At 47.4% G+C, this 20,788-nt stretch overlaps 1 protein-coding gene across 9 annotated transcripts in view; it reads left to right on the plus strand.

The window, feature by feature from the left end:
- The window catches only part of GPR161 (G protein-coupled receptor 161), a 45,356-nt gene that overhangs the window by 11,477 nt on the left and 13,091 nt on the right, over positions 1-20,788 (plus strand). For 8 of the 9 annotated variants that reach the window (XM_060088601.1, XM_060088599.1, XM_060088600.1 and 5 more), the window contains 2 exons: positions 12,218-12,635; positions 19,760-20,484. In XM_060088601.1, coding sequence (XP_059944584.1) covers positions 12,218-12,635; positions 19,760-20,484 — 1,143 coding nt within the window. The remainder of the gene's footprint in view (positions 1-12,217; positions 12,636-19,759; positions 20,485-20,788) is intronic. The other variant, XM_060088607.1, reaches the window with a different exon arrangement.

Below are 20,788 nucleotides of genomic sequence, written 5' to 3' on the forward strand. Positions count from 1 at the left end.
CTCATATGATCATCTCTAGGTCCATCCATGTTGCTGCAAATGGCAATGTTTCATTCTTTTTTATGGAGACCCTCTCTTTCTAATGATTAGAATCTTTGATTGTATATAGAGTTATCATGGAAAAGGGTGGACAAGTTAGGGTTATGGGGTTGTTTGCACCTTAGGGTCAAGGGGAATGCAACAGGGGTAGATGGGAGAAGGGGATGGGTGGATAAATGGAGACCCTATAGCACCAATCCGTACCAGCAATTTTTTTTTGCACCATCATATTTATGCACAGCACAGTTTGTCTTCCTCAGCATCTCTTCTCACCTTTGACCTAAGTGTCAAGTTAGGATAGCTTTCACAGCATGTAAAGGAAACCCTACTCCAAGGACTTAGCCAGTAAGGGGTTGACTAGCCGTGGCTGGGCACAGTGGCTTTACAACTCAGTAGGTGATTTGGGCTACTGTAGTCTTTCTGCTCTGCATTGCATGGGATATCCAGCCACATGGTCAAAAGATGGCTGCTTCACCTTCAAGCACTGGGTTTGAGTTCTAGTCAGTTGAAAGGGAGAGGGAAAAGGGCAAAAGCCAAAGCTTGAGTCTGTGTCTTTTTGTCAGGAAATGGATAGCTTCCCGCCACCTTGTAGACTTCTGTTGACTGGAACTGGATCTAATGGCCACGCAAGCTCTGTGCAAGTGAGTTTATTTTTGTAGGTGCGTTTGATGTCCCACATCAAGTCAGGGTTCTGTTGATAGGGGAAAGGGGAGAATGGATATTGACTGAATAATGAATAGTTTAATAGTTTATTAGTTTAATAGTTTGCTACATCTGCAAAAATAATTCTCTGAAGGCAAGAAATGCCTAGTGTGCCAAGGTGTTCAGTGTCCCATTTTTTATACATATATTCATTTATTTATCACAAATATTGGGCTCCTACTGTTTGCCAGGCACTGTTCTAAATGCTGACCCCAAAATTTACAGGCCAAAAATTTCTCAATTTCAAGGAGGCTACAGTCCGGTGAAAGGGAAAGACATTAACAAGATAAATAAGTACACACATATGCACTAAAGAGAAAAAGTAAAAAAGGGAATGGGGCCATGAAGTATGGGGTATGAAATGTCAGGTAGTGTGAACTGGGAAGGCTTTGCTGCAAAGGTGATATAAATTAAGGCCTAAAGGAAATGAGAGAGCAACCTACAAAGATATGTGAGGTGAAGCCATTCTAGGCATAGGAAACAGCAAGTGCAAAGGCCCTGAGGTAGACACATGCTTGATGTGCCTGAGAAATAGTGAGGAGGCCAGTGTCATCGGAATGGCAGTAAAAAAGGTAATTTTTATTGTAAGTTGGACCAGTAATGGAGAGCCAGATCATGTAGGAAGCTGCAGGGCTTATTCTGAGTGACATGAGAATCCTTTTGGGGTTTTGAGTGAAGCAGTGACTTGTTCATGTGTTTTGACCTCTGTTTTAACCAGCTCACTCTGGTTGATGCATTGAGGAGGGGGGCAATGGCAGACTCAGGTAGACTAGTGAGAAAGCTATTCTTATAACCCAGAGAAGACATAATGTAACCTGGACCACAGTGATGGTAGCAGAGATAGTAAGACATAGTTGAATTCTAGACACATTTCAAAAGCAGAGCCAGTAGATTTGCTAATGGACCAGATAGGAGATGTGAGAGGAGTCAGGAGTGACTCCAAAGTTAGGGTTTGAGCCACTAGAAGGATGGGGGTACCGTAACATGAGATGAAGAGATATGGGAAGAGCATGTTTGAGAGGCAAAGGACTTGAAGTATGGTTTTGGACATGTTAGGCTTGTGGTGCCCATGCCATCCAAGTGGAGATGTTGAGTAGCCAGTTGGGAGCTCCAGGGAACGGCATTGGCTTCTCTGCTTGAGCACGGCCTCCTAACCAGACCCTTGGTCCAGTTGCCCCGTGAAGCACCACAGCCACTTCTGGCATCAGCGCCAGGTGGACTTAGAACAGCCTAGGGCAGGTCTGACCTGGTCCAACCCAGCTTTGCCTTTGGGATTTGCTGGGATCCCAGTTCCAGGCAGGCTGGCCATGGGCCAGTGTCTGTGGAGGTGGAGGCTTTTCTGAGCCTGCCCTGGGAAAGCTGGCATTTCTGCTCTTCTCCCACTCAGGGGAGTAGCGTGGTCCAGGCTGGGTGTCCAGTGGCTGGCAAAGGAAAGATGGCTGCCTCGCGTGCAGCTGGGAAAGCTATTTCTGTAGTGAGATCCTGCCCGACCTTCAGGCTGCTAAGGCCTCCCCAGAGAGCTGTGGTCAGCCTGCCACTGCTTTCTCTCCCTTTCCCTAAAGAGCTTTTCTGCCGGGGCTTAAGACTCCCCTGAGTGAGTTGTCTTCATCATGACTTCAGCCGGTATTTTGTGGATTTTCTGGGAGGCCGAAGTGGACCCTCGCCATCCGTGTTCACCGGGAAACACAAGGGCAATGATGGCCGCTTTCAGTGTTGCTGGGGGAGGCCTGGGAGAGAGGCCAGTGGCCCTTTGAAAAAAAGGCAACAGACAGTCCATGGCTTAGAGTCCAGCTTGGCTTAGTACTGAGTGTTCCTCACATTCTACGACAAAAACTGCACCAGAGAAGTTTGATGAACAAAAAGTTGAGTTTTGCTTTACCATGTCATCTGGGGACAGTGCAGCACGATGAATCATTTTACTCAGTGGGTTTACCTTGGAAGTCACTGCCGGACTAGTCCCTAGTGAGGAATAATCCAGGGCAGACGCAACCTGTGTTTCCTTATCCGATGCAGTAAAAGGTTACTCTACGTGTCGTCTGAGGTTCTTCTCTTCTTCATCAGCGGGTGAGATGCCATGAAGTCAGCTGACTTCCTTCATTTCATGACTCTCCAAACCCTGTGGGGAGAGAAGTTAAAGAGAAGGTACCCTGGTATATTTTTCCAACTTTTTTTTATTGCTGTAAAATATACCTAACATAAAATTTACCACCTGAGCCATTTTTAAGCGCACAGTTCAGTGGTATTAATACACTTATATGGTGCAATCATTACCACCATGCATCTCCAGAATTCTTTTCACCTTGTGAAACTAAACCCATTAAACAGCTCCCCCTGTCCCCCTCCCACCAGGCCTTGAAAACCACCATTCAACTTTCCATCTCTATGATTTTGACTACTTGTAAGTACCTCATATAAGTAGAATATACAATATTTATCTTTTTGTGGCTGGCTTATTTCACTTTCACATAATGTCCTCAAAGTTCATCCATGTTGTAGCATATGTCAGAATTTCCTTCCTTTTAGACTGAATAATATTCTTTTATGTGGATATACCATATTTTGCTTATCAGTTCATCAGTCAATGCACCCTTGGGTGGCTTTCATGTTTTAGCTACTGTGAATAATGCCACTATGAACATGGTGTACAAATAGCTCTTTGAGATCTTGTTGTCAGTTATTTTGGGTATATAACCAGAAGCGGAATTGCTGGATCATATGATAGTTCTATGTTTAATTTTTTGAGAAACTGCTGTACGGTTTCCACAATGGCTGTACTGTTTTTACATTCCCACCAACAGTGTACAAGGGTACCAGTTTCTCTACATCTTCACCAACACTTACTATTTTCTGGGTTTTGGCTTTGGTTTTGGACAGTAGCCATCCTAATGAGTGTGAGGTGGTATCTCATTGTAGTTTTGATTTCCTTTTCCTAATCATCATTGATGTTGGGCATCTTTTCATGTGCTTATTGGCCATTTGTATATCTTTTTTGGATGTGAGTTGTTTTTTGTTGTTGTTGTTGTTGAATTTTAGGAGTTCTCACTATATTCTGAACACTAATTTCTAGTCATATATATGATTGGCAAATATTGCCTCTCAATCTGTGGGTTGCTTTTCTACTCTGTTAATGGTATCTTTTGATGCACAAATTTAAAAGATTTTCGTGAAGTCCACTTTGTCAGTTTTTTCTTTTGCGCCTGTGCCTTTGGTGTCTTATCCAAGAAATCATTGCCAAATCCAATGTTCTGACTTGTTATATTTTTTGTGTTGCTTTAAAGCCTAACTGCCTGTACACACTTCTTTCTTTCTTTCTCTCTTCAATCAAGTTATTAGACCAATAGATCAGTAACACACTTTAGACTTCATAAATCTTTATTCACTCATTCCACAAACAGGGAGAGTATTCCGACCAGAGAATAGGCAGAAGCCAGAGCAAATTGGAAATGGAAGCACGTAAGCACAGCTGGCTGGAGGGGAACGTACATGAAGGGGCTGGTGGGTGAGAAGTCTGGAATTTAGATGAGGCCACACCATGTCGAACCTTATCTGCTGTGGTGAGTAGATGGATTGAAGGTAGTCTCACAGTCATAGGACCAAGTTGGAGAGCTACTACCTAATGCTCTGTTGAACTGGGCATTTAACCTTTCTGAGCCTCAGTGTCCCCATTTTATTCATTTAACAAACACTTATGTGGTACCAAACTCTATTCTAAGCACTGTATAAGTATTAACTCATTGATTTTGTCCACCAACCCTATGAGGTACTTACTCCTGAGCAAGGAGTATTATCTCCATTTGACAGAGTGGGGAGCTGATGCCCAGAGAGGTTAGGTAACATGTCAAGGTCACAGAGGCCAGTAAGTAGTGGAGCTGGGATTTGAACCCAGGCTCTCTAGTTCCAGAGTTCATGCTCTTAACCATATGTTGTATTGCTTCTCTGAAAGAGGGAGAAGAGTAATTCCTTCCTCTAAAAGTTATTCAGAAGATGAAGTGAAACAATGTATGTAAAAGTACATTGTATGTTGCACACTGTTTTGCCAATACTGATTATCATTAGTTAATAATAATTAAACAACACTTTGGAAATGAGTAAGATTCTCAAGGCCATAGGGAGAAAGGAATGGATCAAGGACTGAGCCTTGGGAAATGCTTTTGCTGAGAGCAAGAGCTTGGTTTTGGAAAGACATTTGACAAGAGTCATGGCTGACGCCCTTGTGGACAGGGTCATGGTCAGTGAAGAGCCCCGGCCTCCAGACTTTCAGTCCCTGATGAAGGAAGTTTTGGAGGTTGGTAATGTTGATAATGTACATACAGAAGGGACCAAAGCCAGGTCTCTCCCACTGGCAAACCAAGAATTCAGACAAGGACCATAAGGCCACTAGGGTTCTGATTGTAGCTTCTTTTCCGTCTTCTGGTGCATGTTCCCAAACAGACCAGGGCTTGGACCAGCTTTACAGGTGAAGTGAAAGGTCTCAAACCAGGAAGTTACTAGGTTTATGGTGCCCTTGTGGGGACAAAATCAAAGCACTGTATGTTGTAACAGACCCTGGACTGGCTGGGTGGGCACATCCCTCTGGGGTTGCAGAGGCTGAGTCACTGCACCCACCATCTTTGGAACAACTTTCATGTGTGTGCCAGAGAAGGATGGAGGGAATGCAGGGAAGGAGACCGGGGATTCTGTGATCTCTTTCTGGCTCTCAGCGAGTTGTGTGGTCTGGTTTCTGGGTGGGATGGGGGATTCACTGTCTCTCACAGTTACCTTAGTGCAAATCAAATGGTTATTTGAACCTTCCTCCCAACTCCACCCCCTCAACTGCTCCAGCCGGTGACTGATGTGTATAAAATGCTTTGAGGTGCTGAGATGAAGAGCCCTGAGAATATGGCCAACATAGCGTCACAGTGACCTCACCTGAACTTATTTGAAGTGGTGTTTTAGGAACACTTCCTCACCTGGAGAGTTGTTTATTTGAGCAAATTAACGTACCTACCTGTTGGCATGTGATTTCTTTAGAAGAGGGCATCTGGTGGTGCCAACTTTTAGGGTACTCAGCTGGGAGGCCGCAGAGGAGGAAGTGAGCCACTACCCTGATTGGGTATATTTAAGGATATGAGAAGAGAACCTTACACTAAAAAAAATAATTTGCTCTGGAGAAGACTTTTTTTTTTTTTTTGCGGTACGTGGGCGTCTCACTGTTGTGGCCTCTCCCGTTGCGGAGCACAGGCTCCGGACGCGCAGGCTCAGCGGCCACGGCTCACGGGCCCAGCCGCTCCGCGGCATGTGGGATCTTCCCAGACTGGGGCACGAACCCGCGTCCCCTACATCGGCAGGCGGACTCTCAACCACTGTGCCACCAGGGAAGCCCTGGAGAAGACTTTTGAAGAGGTCAGGTATGTCTTGTTGTGTCCAGCGCCCTTGTTAGGTGCCAAGAGTCCTACATCCTCTGACCAGCATGGTCTCCCAACACAAACCCAAGCCTGGGCCTGCTGTCTGTGGACTCTCAGGCCGCCCCTTTGATGGCCCCATTTGTAATGGGCTTTGTGTGGGTGAGTGAGGCCTCCTTTTCCTTGCAGTGGCTTATTGACTGGGTCACGGACCTCCTGATCCCCAAGAGACTACATATACTCTGGGGGGTGAAAAGCTTCTCTATGCTTCCATATGAAGGAACTCCACCATACTAGGGTCCATGGTTCCATGGCGTGGTCCGTGGTGAGAAGAAAAGGATAAGAAAGTCTCGAGCAGGAGGCTGAGGAAGGCAGGGCTGTGCCTGAGGAGTCGGCCTAATCCTGAGAAAGGGAAGGTTCCTGGTACCGGTGTCCAAAGAGGTGGGGTCTTGATGTGTTGTATGCAGATCATGGTGTATCAGAGTATCAGTCAGGATTCTTTAAGTTGCAAGTGACAGAAACCCTGCCAAATGAGCATAAGTGAAGGAGAAAATTCACTGGCTCATATAACTGAGGAGAACAAGAAAATTCAGAATCACACATTATTTCATCAGCATTTGTGAGCGGATTCATTGCATGTTCTCCTTGCCCCCTTCTTTTTCTCTCTTGCTCTCTTTCTTTCTTTCCCTCTTTCTCCCTCTCTCTCTTATTCTCTCACCTTTATTTGCCTGTAAGCACTTTCCATGTAGTGTCCCAAGATGGCCAGCTGCTGCAGCCCCAGGCTCATGGTATCAGCCTACCAACCCCATGGTAGGCTAGTCTGTCCTCTGGCTGTTCCAGCCAAAGTCCTGGGTCATGTGACCATGGCCTAAGACTACGAGAAGTGTCCTTTCCCAAAGTAAAATCAGGGTGAACACTTCAAATAGAAGCCATAGTATGAAGTGAAGGCTCACTGTGTGCCAGACGCTGTTTTAGGCACTTGATACAAATAAACACACTGTTCTTTTTTACAGGAGCTGGGCTTCAAACCCAGGCCGACTTCAGAGTCTATATACTTAACCACCATGCCACACAACCTCTGACAAGTATAGGGTAACAGCAATATGAGCAGGAAAAAAGTCCACTATAGGTCAATGAAAATCAGAGTTCTAGGTAAAAATATGAGGTGTGACTAGAACATATCCAAATTTATACAATTAAATAAGGGAAAGCGAGGGCATCCATCTTTATGTTGTAGTAATTCTGTTTTTGCAAAGCAAGGCATTTCTAGAATTATTTCTTGGGAATTAGCATGCAGGCCAGTTTATAAAACACAATAGATACCTGTCTCAATATTCTACAGTGTTGCCTTGTTTGTTAACCGAAAATGATATTGATCACTCCCTCGAGTGACAAGATGTGGCTTTGAATGACTTGAAGCTGTTGACAGTAGGTCTGATCCAGCAGACATGTCACCGTCTGTGGGAATATTCAGGAGAACTGAAGGCAATTCCCAAAGAGGACTGACTGACACTTGGAGCCATGACAGTAAAGACAAGGACACGCACGTCCTTGGTGACCTTCCCTGGTGACCTGACTGAGAGGGCTGGCTCTCTTTCCCAGGAATAATTTCTGATACATTTATTCAAACCTCAGTCACGTTCCAGTGGTGTCAAGTGAGTTATTTGGTCATGGCAGGACGTGGGGAGTGTGGGAGTCTGAAACACCTTCGTGTCTGGCAGCAGCACTGGCCAGGAGAGTGGTACTGTGAGTCACACTTGAATTTGCTTCCATTCAGCGGGCCCTGGGTAAGCTGGCCGCCTGCCAGGAAGCCTTCCCTGGCTGGGACATTCCACATCCTCTCTCTTGTTAAAGTACACCCCTGGGGAATTTGCTGGGGCTTGTGCCTTTCCTTCTCCAGGCCTCCTGGCAGAGGCTGGGGCTTTGGATTTCCCTGGGTGGTCAGCTCTTTGACCATGTTCCCCGCGCCTCCTGGAGAGGGTTGTAGCCGATGACCTCAAGGATAGCATTCGGCCCTGGGCTCTCTGATTCTGGCGTTCACTGGTGTCCCTGCTAATAGGGCCACTAGGGAGCCACCAGGTCAAGTAATACTTTATTTCCCCACCCCCACCCCCCGCCGCCCCGTCTTTTGGATTGAAAGGTTTGCATCCTATTTTTATTCTTTTAGCGGCTACCTTTATCATGTTAACACTCATATTCAACTTAACAATGACCAAGTTTTGAAGGCTAGTCATTCATCAACAAATAATTATTGAGTTACCTACTGTGTGCCAGGCACTTGTCCAGGTGCTGGGAAAACAGCCATAACCAAGTCTGCCCTGAGTACAAACTAACTTGGAATATTTTTACTCCAGTCATACCTCTAAGAGCTTCCATTTTGCCTAGTGTTTTAATTTCATCTTGTTTCCAAAGCTCCCAAGTTAGCTATTTTTATAAAATTTGTTGTCGATGTTTAACGTTTAAAATTTAATTTTTTGCAGTTCTGATTTTAGATTCATCCATAGATTTACCATTTTCTTTTCCTTATTTCTGGATTCAGTTTCCTTCATGAATTCTACCTTTAAGGGGATCCTTCATTAAGGAGTGATTAGTAAACATTCAGTCTCTGCTTGCCTCAAAAGTAGATTGTGCCCTCTCTTGAATGGTATTATAGGACTTTAAGGCAAGAGTTCTTTTCCTTAGCACTTCCAAGAGATTATTCCACTGTTTTCTTCAAAAGAAGAGTCTGCTGTTTATCTAATTGTTACTTCTTTATAGGAAAATTTGTTTTTACCATTTTCTCTTTATCTTAGTGTTTGTCGTTTTTCGTTCTGATGCACCTTGGTATAGACTTTTTCTGACTTATCCTTAAAACTTGATATGCTTTTTTGTTCTAAGGACTCATGTGTTTCTTTAATTCTAGAAAATGTTCAATTATACCTCTAAATAATGCATCAACCTTAATGTAGGCAGTATAGTAGGTCCACCCTAATGTAAGTTGGATGCTTTTGCCTCAAGTAACAGACACCTAACTGAAAATAGCTTTAAAAATAATTTTTACAAATGTATTACTTTGCATAACCAGAAGCCAGGATGAAGGTGACTTCCAGATTTGTTGATTCAGCAGCTCAAGGATCCAGTCTTTCTTCTTTGCCATGCTCAGCATGTTGGCCTAGCACCTCTAATGATCCCAAGGTGGCTGCCACAGCTCTGTGCTCTCTTGGCCATTAGGAAAAGATTTTCCTTCTAGTGCCTTTGTGAGATCAAAGCAGCTTTTCCCAGAAATCCACTGACTTCTCCTCCTGACTAATATGCCAGAATTCCAAGGAGAAAGGCAACACAATGATTTGTTTAGCCCACTCAAGACTCTGAGAACCAGGGATTCGAGCAGCCTTCTCTGAGTCACTGGAGGAGGATTGGACACCAAAACGAAGTCAGAGGTCTGCCAGTAAGGGAAAAAAACCCGACACTGGTTGCTGGATAGGCACCCAACAGTATCTGCTACCCTTTCTCTCTAATCTCTCCTGATGCCACTTCTTTTGAACATATGTTCAAAAGAAACTTTTTTTTCTAGTTTTATTGAGATATAATTGAGACATAACATTGTATAATTTCAGATGTACAGCATGATGATTTGATATACGTGTATATTGCAAAAAGATTACCACTATAAATTTAGTTAACATCCGTCATCTCATATAGTTACAATTTTTTAAAATGTCTTTTACTCACTTTTCTATCTTTTTCTCTTTATTTTTAAGTTAGAATGATTAGTCCTTCTGTGATATAAGTTTTAAATATTTTCTCCCATTTTGTCATTTGTCTAATGACTCAGAATTTGTTTTCTTTACCACACTGTTATCACTTAGGCAGTTAAGTATAACATGCTTATGTAGGACTTTATTTTGAGTCACCAGTTAATAATTTACTTATAAGAGTGAACAAAATTCAGAACTCAAAACATAAAAGCAAAACCCAGAAATAAGCTTACAAAGACACAGACATAGAAGGCATAATTCTAAAGTATATTTACTGCACAAAGCTAGAGTACCTAACGTATCGCATAACTGAATCAAAATTCAGAATATTTTAGCAGCCTGGAAATACCGGTCAAAAGGCACGAAGTAAAATTTAGTAGACATAATGTTTTGTATTTAGGCTTAAACACACTAATGCCATAAATTTAAGCCTGGGGACACCTGCCTTCACAGAAACTCAAATGTGTGTAAACTTTGGGTTTTAACTGACCACACATTTATGTAAGCCCAGCAGGGTAATATGGTTGCCAAAAGAAAATGCACTCCTAGAGTGAATAGTATCAGAAGATTATCCTGATCATGGAGAAAATTGCCCCTTTATGTACTTACTAGACCATGTCCAGAACGGTACGTTCAGTTTTGGGGTCCACAAATCAAGAGGGTCGTTGACATCCGTGAGCAAGTCCAAAGCAGGGAGTCTGAGTCAGTAAAGAGTCTAGAAGTCGCGTCAGGAACCTGGGAGTTTTAATCTGGAGAAAAGAAAGCAAGTAATCTGTGAAGTATTTGAAGGCTGTCAAGGGGAGGAGGGATTAGAATTATTTGATGTCACTCAAGCTCGCAGCATCTGTGGTTGTGACCTACGAGTGCACCTGTTGGTAAAGGGAGACTTTCTAACTGGCCTTTAGGGCTGCTGGGAAGAGGAAGAGCTGCCTTCCTCACCTGCCAGCTCCCTGTGGCCAAAGGTGCCAGGTCTGGACAGAGGTGCAGGTCAGGCGGGCGCTGCAGGGAAGGCTCTGCTGCTGTGTGTAGGCAGTCTAGGCACCAGGGTTCTTGCTTTCTGGCTCGGGGAAAGCAATCTTTCCTTCCTTTCCGGTGTATTCTCTTTGCTGGGAACAAGAGCAGGTGGGGAAAGTGATCTGTGGGATTTTTTTGGCTGATTCAAGTAGATGAAAATTTTGGAGAAACATTCGTCTGTAGGATTGAATGTTAAAATGAGTCAACCTTGAGTTTTCAGCAAGATCCGGAGGCAGCGTCCCAAGAGCAGGGACTGACCCTTGTTGAGAACGGTGTCTGTGGGCAAAGACCTCAAACTGTGCCTCCTCTTACCCATTTATCATTAGTGTTGGCTCCTTGCCCTCCCTCACCGTGGCTGATGAGAGCAGTAGTGATGCCTCAGTATGAACTGTACTTGTTTAAACCCTGCTTAGGGATTTCAGGATGATTCCTATGATAACCTTATTGTCCAACTTTAATGGGCACATGAATCAACTGGGGACGGCATTAACGTGCAGGTTCTGATTCAGCAGCTCAGAGGTGGGCATGAGATTCTGCATCTCTAGTAAGTGCCGGGTGATACTGATGCTGCTGGTTCAGGGTCCACCCTGCATTGCAGGAGTCAAAAGCAGCAGTCCGCCTAGACCAGGTGGACTGAATCAGAATCACCTGCCCTGTGGTTGTCTAAAATGCAGACCGCTAGGCTGTACCTCTGTTCTCTGGGACCAGACATCTCTAGGGATGGAGCCCAAGAATCAGCTCTTTGAGCAGGTACTGCAGGTGATTCTTAGGCACATTAAAGGTTTTTGAACCACTGGTCCTGGGGAGAATGGATAGGGTGGTTTAGACTCAGGGGGTGGGAGTGGACTTCCCTGGTGGCTCAGTGGTTAAGAATCCACCTGCCAACGCAGGGGACACGGGTTCGAGCCCTGGTCTGGGAAGATCCTACATGCCGCGGAGCAACTAAGCCAGTGCGTCACAACTACTGAACCTGTGCTCTGGAGCCCGTGAGCCACAACTACTGAAGCCCGTGAGCCTAGAGCCCGTGCTCCACAACAAGAGAGGCCCCTGCTCGCTGCAACTAGAGAAAGCCCGCATGCAGCAACGAAGACCCAACGCAGCCAAAAGTTATAAATAAATAGATAGATAGATAGATAGATATATAGATAGATAGATTGGGGGAACACATCATTCACAGGGACACAGTGAGTCGCATAGAAAGTTGGTTGTAGAAAGCTGGCCACTTCTGTAGAGCTTGCGTGGGGACGACTGGCCGGGTGACCTGGGGCCTCTGCAGCTCTTCTGTAAAGTGCATGTACTATGGATTGATGCCTGCTCCCCTGTCTCTGGGTCTTGTCTTCCCAGTCGTCCAGCATGCTCTGCCCGCCCCCTGCCGAGGCGTGCTGACCATGAGCCTCAACTCCTCCCTCGGCCACAGGAAGGAGCTGAGTAACCTCACCGAGGAGGACGGCGGCCAAGGGGGCGGCGGCGTCACCGAGTTCGTCGCCATTGTCGTCATCACCATTTTCGTCTGCCTGGGCAACCTGGTGATCGTGGTCACCTTGTACAGGAAGTCCTACCTCCTCACCCTCAGCAACAAGTTCGTCTTCAGCCTGACCCTGTCCAACTTCCTGCTGTCCGTGCTGGTGCTGCCTTTCGTGGCGACCAGCTCCATTCGGAGGGAATGGATCTTCGGTGTGGTCTGGTGCAACTTCTCGGCCCTCCTCTACCTGCTCATCAGCTCGGCCAGCATGCTCACCCTCGGGGTCATCGCCGTCGACCGGTAAGCTTGCGTCACGCTCAGACAATGGAAGGGTTTAGGAGTGTGGGCATAGGGGGGACCTGAGAGATCACGCGGGCTGTGCCTTCCAAGCTGCCTCGGTTCCCCGGGAGGGTGTCGGGTCTGTGCTGGGGAGGGTGAGAAAGCAGAGTTCTGCCTCTTCTCCTATCCCCTCAACCACAGCGCCTCTGATTTTATCTGGTCTAGCTTGCATGTAGTTGGGGACTTCCCTGGTGGTCCAGTGGTTAAGACTGTGCGCTTCCGCTGCAGGGGACGAGGGTTCGATCCCTGGTCAGGGAACTAAGATGCCACATTCTGTGCAGCATGGCCAAAAAAAAAATGAGAAAAACAAATTAGAAAAAAAAGTTCTATTAACTTCTGCTTCTCAGTGGATAGGTGAGAAACAGAAGCTGAGGAAGGTGACGTGGCAGAGGAGGTATCAGATCCAGGTCTTGCCCAAAGTGCTGCCTGCTCTCTGTTGCTTTGGGTTGGGTCAGAGCTGGACCGGGGCAGCCCAAAGGGGAAATACTCTCTACCCCCCACAGTGCAAGGGCCTGAACGTCAGCTCAGTCCTGGATGGAAGGAGAGCAGGGGAAGGGAAGACAATGCAGGGAGTAAAGATGGTGGCACCTGGGAGAGACAGTGTGTGCTTCAAAACGTCTGGGCTGTCCCTTCTTGTGGCATAGCTGGCTCTAACAGCAAGGAATAGCACTGCTGACGCCCCTCAGCTCTATCTAGAAGGTTCTTCCAGATTCCTGCGTTAGGCTGTCAGATTTAGTTGTGAAAGTCCTGCAGGCTTTGACAGCGAGTTTCCGACCCCTGGAGTCTTCTTTATTAGGATTTTGCCAATGGTCACTTCATTCATCCCAGACAAGGGTTCAACTGTACAAGGGCAGAGGGGGGAGATTCAGATTCTCTGTGATTTGTAGAATTGGGGAAGGAGTCAGGGAAAACACAGAGGGGTTCCCCAGGGCTGTCGTCACTGGGTGACACAAGTCCCCTGGCTCCCTTGGGATCGTCCATTTTTGAGCCGACGAGTGGTGGCTGGATGGTCCACCCAAGGTGCAGGCCTCCACTAGGGCCAAGGCCAGAATCCTTTCGGCCCTCTGCACCTGAGGGGGGTTAGAATGAAGGAAGCCATTGGTCAGAGCTAATCAGGTGGCTTCTCCAAATATCTTCTTTCCCCCAGCAACAAAAAATAATACCAAAAATAGAAAGAGTACAATAAGAAATGTCCATAATCCCACCAATCAGAAGCAACCACTGTTTACATTTTTTTAGTATACTTGCCTCCAGGGATTTTTGGCTGCATGCAGTAAATTTAGAAAATAGGCTCAAGGCACATGTGGTTTTGTGACCTGCTTTTTTACTTAACAAGTGATTGTGAGCATTTTTCCCACTTGCAGATATGCCTGGAGAACATGATTTTTAATGGTTACATGGTATTCCGTCCTCTGGATGGACTGTAGTTTATTTTTACAGTCCCCTGTTAGCTTACTATTTTGTATAGCACTTTGATGAAGATGTATGTTTGTGGATTTCTCACCAGCAAGCATGACCGATTCTCAAATCATGCCATCAGAATGCATCAAACGAGAGAGCATTTGCCTCTTTCGATGCCTCGCTCTTTCACGCTGGGAATATTTGCAGGGTGTCTACTCTGTGAAAGGCCCTGTGCTCAATCCTCGGATGGTAGGATACAGCATGAGCAGGACGCAGCCCTTGCCCACCACGAGTTCACAGTTTCACGGCAGAGGCTGACCCGTGGGTGCTGATGTGAACACAAAGCAGAATTAAGCGCTATAACAGCTCCCGTGGCTGCTTCTGGTAGCAGGGCCTGCAACGCTCCGGGGAAAAGGTGGCATTTGAGCTAAGTCCTAACAGTGAATAGGATTGCAGGGGCCCTTCCGAATGAAGAAGCCGCCTCCATTTATTCATTTGATAAACAGTTATGGAGCACCTAACGTACTCCTGGCAAGGGGATTGGTGCTGGGAATGCGCAGCTGAAGGAGATGAACAGACACGCTGAGGAATTCACAGTGCTGGGGGGATAGACATGTGGCCAGGTAATTTTAGGACCATGTGATGTGTACGTAGAGCCAGTGCGTTCAGGGTGCTGTGAGAACGCAGAGGAGGGAGCGAGACCGGACGTGGTGAAAAAGCGTGGCGCGTGGGACACAGCTGGAGGCCAGGGGAAGCAGCTGGTCATGGAAGAGGTGATGCACCTGAACAAATTGGCGTCACAGGTCATCTCACTAGAGGTTTAATCCAGGCACCCCAGACCCCGCAGCCTGCGCCAGGGTCACCCAGTGACAGAGCCGTGAGTCGAGAAAGGGCTTCTGCCTCTCCCTGCGATGACAAGTCACCAAGGCCTGGTTGTCTCTGGAAAATAGATCATTTCCTCCTGCAAGTGTAGCAAGGTGGATTTGGCCATCACAGTGCTTTGCCCGGATCTTTGACTATAATATATAGACTGCTGTAAAATTTGGTGTCTTCAAATATTTTCATGGCAGGTGCGATTAATTTTTTTTTATTATTGGTCATTCGTGCGGCTAAAAATACAAATGGACTGGACCAGCGAATGGGTCATTTTCATATAAATGATCACCATCTGACCAGGATTTCAAACACCCCTTCCCCTGTCCCCATTAATTTTAGGGAATTAAATTTACTTGATGTTAGTGATTTTGAAGGTTACATATTTGCCTTCTATGTTGGAAACCTAAAGATGCAGCTGTGTGTGTGTGTCTGTGTCTGTGTGTGTGTGTGAGAGAGAGAGAGAGAGAGAGAGAGAAAGAAAGAGAGGGAGAAACAGAGGTGGAGGGGGTGGGGAGGAAGGAAGGGAGAGTGGGAGGGAGGGAAACAGGCAGTAGTAAAAGATAAGTGAGGAGAGAAGAATAAGAGAATGGGGGTGGAAGAAAGAGATGGGAACCTGTTAAGGAAGTCGAAGAAAACAAGGCGGGGGCATGATCTCTACTGGAATGTGTTACGTGCTAGTCACCTGCCGGGCACTGCACTGTGCTGTTAACAAATGTTTATCCCAGCTAATCCTCACAACGACCCTATCAGTCCTCATTTTTTTTTTTTTTTACATCTTTATTGGAGTATAATTGCTTTACAATGGTGTGTTAGTTTCTGCTTTATAACAAAGTGAATCAGTTATATATATACATATGTTCCCATAGCCCTTCCCTCTTGTGTCTCCCTCCCTCTCACCCTCCCTATCTCACCCCTCTAGGTGGTCACAGAGCACCGAGCTGATCTCCCTGTGCTATGTGGCTGCTTCCCACTAGCTATCTATTTTACGTTTGGTAGTGTATATATGTCCATGCCACTCTCTCACTTTGTCACAGCTTACCCTTCCCCCTCCCCATATCCTCAAGTCCATTCTCTAGTAGGTCTGTGTCTTTATTCCTGTTTTACCCCTAGGTTCCTCATGACATTTTTTTCCCTTAAATTCCATATATATGTGTTAGCATACGGTATTTGTCTTTCTCTTTCTGACTTACTTCACTCTGTATGACAGACTCTAGGTCCATCCACCTCATTACAAATAGCTCAATTTGCAGATGAGCCTAGCGAGGTTTTGCAAACTCGCCCAAGTCCACATGGCTGGTAAGCAACTCGCCCAGTTTCTGAGATGCTAAAGGCTGTGCTCTTAACCATTACACAATATGCGAAGTCAATTGTCAGTCAAATCTGACAACCAGTTCATTTAGCTTAGGGTTTCTCGACCTTAGCACAATTGACCTATTGAACCGGATAATTCTTTGTTGTGACGAGCTGCCCTGTGTAGGATGTTGAGTGGCATCCCTGGCCTCTACTCACTAAATGACAACGGCACCTCCCAGTTGTGACAACCCAAAATGTCTCCAGACGTTGCCACACGGCCCCAGTTAAGAACGCTACCTAAAGAAATCTGTCAGACTGGTTGGCAGATGAGCCAAAAGAGTCCGTCCTGTAGCCCCGTGAAGGGAGAGCAAAGGCAGAGCATAAAAAGAATAGCTGGCTGGAGTGAAATTCACCGTCGAGATGTCAGTGTCCTAAAGCAGCCATGTGGAAACAGGTCCAGGTGGGGAACATCATTCGACCCGGGAAGATTTTCACTCTGAGTCCAACGTGGTCACCTCTGGCTTAGCCTTGAAGTTGCCAGTGCTTCAGGTCCTGTTAAGACATTTCTAATGTTTTCATTCCACACCAGCGTGGATTGAAACTCCAGCTCTAAAAATAGTATTTTAAATGAAAGTAGCTAGCACTATGGAATGGTTAGTTATAGTGCAGCCAGCACATTTTTCAACATTAAGTTAACGTGTTCACTCCAAGGTAGCTGTAGTTGGCTTAGATTTTGTTCACGTTTTTAGTGAAGTCATCTTATTAAAAAACAGGGGTCGTTATCTAAGTGGGTGATCTCGTGGCAGGAGAGCTAAGCATTGGAGCCCCTACGGGCATTACCACTTTGAAGTTACAGGTGACATCACAGTAGGCTCTTTGGGACCAAGGGTGGTGCTTGGGCTGGTGTCTAAAAAGGAGTTGTTGGAGAAAAGATCGAGAGCTTCAGAAGACAACTAAGGGTACGGAAAACAAAGGAAAAGCCCTCCGTTTTGGCCTGTATTAACCTGCAGGGAATAGGGAGTTGCTTTTGTTCTATATTTTCCTTTGAACCTGCAACTAGGCCTAAATGAGGCTTAAGTTTAAAAAATGAAGTTTCAAATCTATGAAACCCATTGAAAAAATTCTTTTTGTGGACAGATGTTGGTATGGTTATATCTTGATAAAGGTGTAGATTTGAGCATTGCAATGTATATACATTTAGTCAAAAGAACCCTAAAACCAAAGCAACCCCTGGAGGGTGCGGATATATACAGGCAGCACACTCTGGCCTCTGGGGGGCTCTTCTGATGGTAGGAGACTGAGCTCTCAGGAGCCGGCACCAACCCCGTGCCCAGGTGTCCCTTGTTTCTTTTTAAAAGTGAGGAAAACCTTCCTGGAAGTGCCCCCACTCCCACCCCAGCAAACTCCCCTCGCATTTCATTTGCCAGATAATGTCACCCAGGTCAGTGCCTCAGCTGGTCACCTGGCAAGGGAAGGGGGTACCACCAGCATGGCCTGATTCATCCCCTGGTGCTTAGAAGGGCCCAGCGTCCCCTGTGGTCACAGCAGCTTTGCAGGAGCAAGATAGGGATTCTGTCTTCAGGAGGAAGGGGGAAAGGTCAGCGCACAATGTCCCAGCTCTGTCCCCGCTGCCATCTAAAGAGAGGCCCCATCCAGCCCTTTCCCCCCACTCGAGCCCAGTCTGTCCTTGGAGCAGATCTATGCCAGATGTTCTGTGATTCCCATCTTCCTGGTGAAGGAACTGAAGCTCTGAGAGGTTAGATCAGCTACCCAAGGTCACACAGCTAGTGGGCAGCAGAGTCACCATCTGAACCCAGAGATCGCCAACTCCAAAGGCATGCCTCTTTCACAGGGCTGCACGGCCTTTGCAAGACACGAACCCAGATGTCCGCAGAAGACAGGAATTGCTTTACCCCAGGCTCTGTGCAGGGGTTCTGTAATCCATACCATAATCACGGTGGTTCCCTCTCATCAGGCTCCACGCTCAGAAACACTCCTTCCAGGCTAGACCTTGGTGGGGCCTCGAGGCTTGAGACCAGCAGTCCCCGTCTTGCCTCTGATTTGGAAGGCCCTTCCTACAGGGGCCCCTCCGTGAGAGTTTGCCCCAGGCAGCAGGTGGTAATTCAGGCCATGACCCCTGTCCCTGAGCTCTAGTGCCCAGGGGTGACTCAGGAAGGTCCTGGTGGAGCAGGTGGCTTCACAGGTGGTGTGTGAGGCTCAGAGCCCCTAAGGTCCCGCCTGTAACAGGCAGCCTCAGTGTGGTCACCCCTGCCCTGCCACACGTTGCCCTCCTGCAGAAGCCCCATCATTAAAGAACATTTCCTTTGGATAAAATGTCCGGGTGGGGAGGCTGGTGGTTTACTTTCAACCCCATGGTCTAAATCCTCCCACCCACTCCAGTTAAAGGGTCAGAGTTCAGCTGGCTGGCAGGGCTCGGCACGCCCTGGCCCCCTGGCTCCTTTTCTCCCTGCGCACCATCACCCCGCGCCTGCCTGGTTGGGCTACAGGCAGCTTCCTCGTTGAGCTGGTGTTCAGGTACATCTCCGCGTCTCGCCAAGGCTGGCGTTCTGCCTCAGCTGTTCCTGGGCCAGTGCCCCTGATCTTTCAAGGCCTGAGTTTGTGTGCCATCTGGTCCAGGAAGTCCGCCCTGACCCTGCAGTCTGGATCCGAGGCCCCGTTGATATGAATCAGTAGCTCTCCAGGCCTCTCTCCTTCTTCACAGAGCTGAGGGGTTAGGAGCCACCCCTGGTCGGTGGACTCCGGAACAGGACGGTTTGCAGGGAATTGCTGGCATGTGCGCTGGGGACTGTAGAGTCAGGTTGCCTGGGGTTTTGTCTTGTTTCCTCCCCTTCCTTATCTAGAGCAGATTATTTATCCTTTCTCTGCTGTTAAGATGCAGATAATGATAATGCCAGTCACTCTAAAGACTTCTTGTGAGGATTAAATATAGCCCTTTCTGCTCCAGAGCCTCATACTCTGCTTATGTGTCTGTCTCCCCCTGCACCTCTTTACCTGTATTTCCGGTGCATAGCACAGTGCTTGGCATGTGGCAGGCCTTCCGTAAATGTTCACTGAGTGAATGTACCCCATAATCCTTAGATGTTCTTCTGGTTTCTGAGGACCCTCTGAAAACAGATCTAAAAGGATTACTGTCAGAAACACAGAAGTGATCTGGCTTGATGCATGATCCCTTAGAACTCCTGTAGATGCCTGAAGACTAGCCACACCCCCAAATATGAGTGGGCTCTGGAAACAGGGCTGCCTGAGCTCTGTTCTTCCTGGCGTCCAGCCGTTCTCCGATGAAGAGTTCCGCGGAGCTGTGTGACATGGCCAGTCTGTGACTCGTCCGGGGAGGGTTGAGAGAAGGTGCTACTTTTAGAAGCATTCACCCCACGGCAGTGTGGAATGAGAGAAGTCCAGCAGAGCTCGCTACCTAGGAAAGCAGTGGGTGCCCCTCCTGGTGTGTCTTCTCTAGTTTTACTCGTCTGCCTCACCGGCCTCCATTCTTTTTCTAGCTACTACGCTGTCCTGTACCCCATGGTGTACCCCATGAAGATCACAGGCAACCGAGCCGTGGTGGCGCTTGCCTACATCTGGCTTCACTCCCTCATCGGCTGCCTGCCACCTCTATTTGGTTGGTCATCGGTGGAGTTTGACGAGTTCAAGTGGATGTGTGTGGCCGCGTGGCACCGGGAGCCTGGCTATACCGCCTTCTGGCAGATCTGGTGTGCCCTGTTCCCCTTCGTGGTCATGCTGGTGTGCTATGGCTTCATCTTCCGCGTGGCCAGGGTCAAGGCACGCAAGGTGCACTGTGGCACCGTGGTCCTTGGGGAGGAGGACGCGCACAGGAGCGGGAGGAAGAACTCCAGCACCTCCACCTCTTCCTCGGGCAGTAGGAAGAACGCCTTTCAGGGCGTGGTCTATTCGGCCAACCAGTGCAAAGCGCTCATCACCATCCTGGTGGTCCTTGGTGCCTTCATGGTCACTTGGGGCCCCTACATGGTCGTCATCACCTCTGAGGCCCTCTGGGGGAAGAACTATGTCTCCCCAACCCTGGAGACCTGGGCCACTTGGCTGTCCTTTACCAGTGCCATCTGCCACCCCCTGATCTACGGACTCTGGAACAAGACGGTTCGCAAGGAACTACTGGGCATGTGCTTTGGGGATCGGTATTACCGGGAACCGTTTGTGCAGCGGCAGAGGACTTCCAGGCTCTTCAGCATTTCCAACAGGATCACAGGTAACTTGGGAACTTGTCAGGAGAGGGATGCCCACCCTCAGGCGGGTGGAGTCTGTGGTCCTGCAGGCGCTCAGGCAGGTTGATGGGCGAGGTCTCAGACTGACTGCTGCTTCAGGGCTTAAAACACAGGTTTCCTCTGGGGAAGGAACATCCCAGAGTGTCCACTGTGATTCCCAAGCAGATTTCCTGATCTTGGCAGTTGAAGGCAGGGTACACCAGAGTTCAGAAATCCGTGTTCTGGGACCACAGCCGTGGCCTGCTGGCCTGGAGAGTGTATCGATAGATCTATCTAGAGAAAAAAGAA

Source organism: Mesoplodon densirostris, chromosome 2 (genome assembly GCF_025265405.1).
Source record: "Mesoplodon densirostris isolate mMesDen1 chromosome 2, mMesDen1 primary haplotype, whole genome shotgun sequence".
NCBI classification, from domain to species: Eukaryota; Metazoa; Chordata; class Mammalia; order Artiodactyla; family Ziphiidae; genus Mesoplodon; species Mesoplodon densirostris.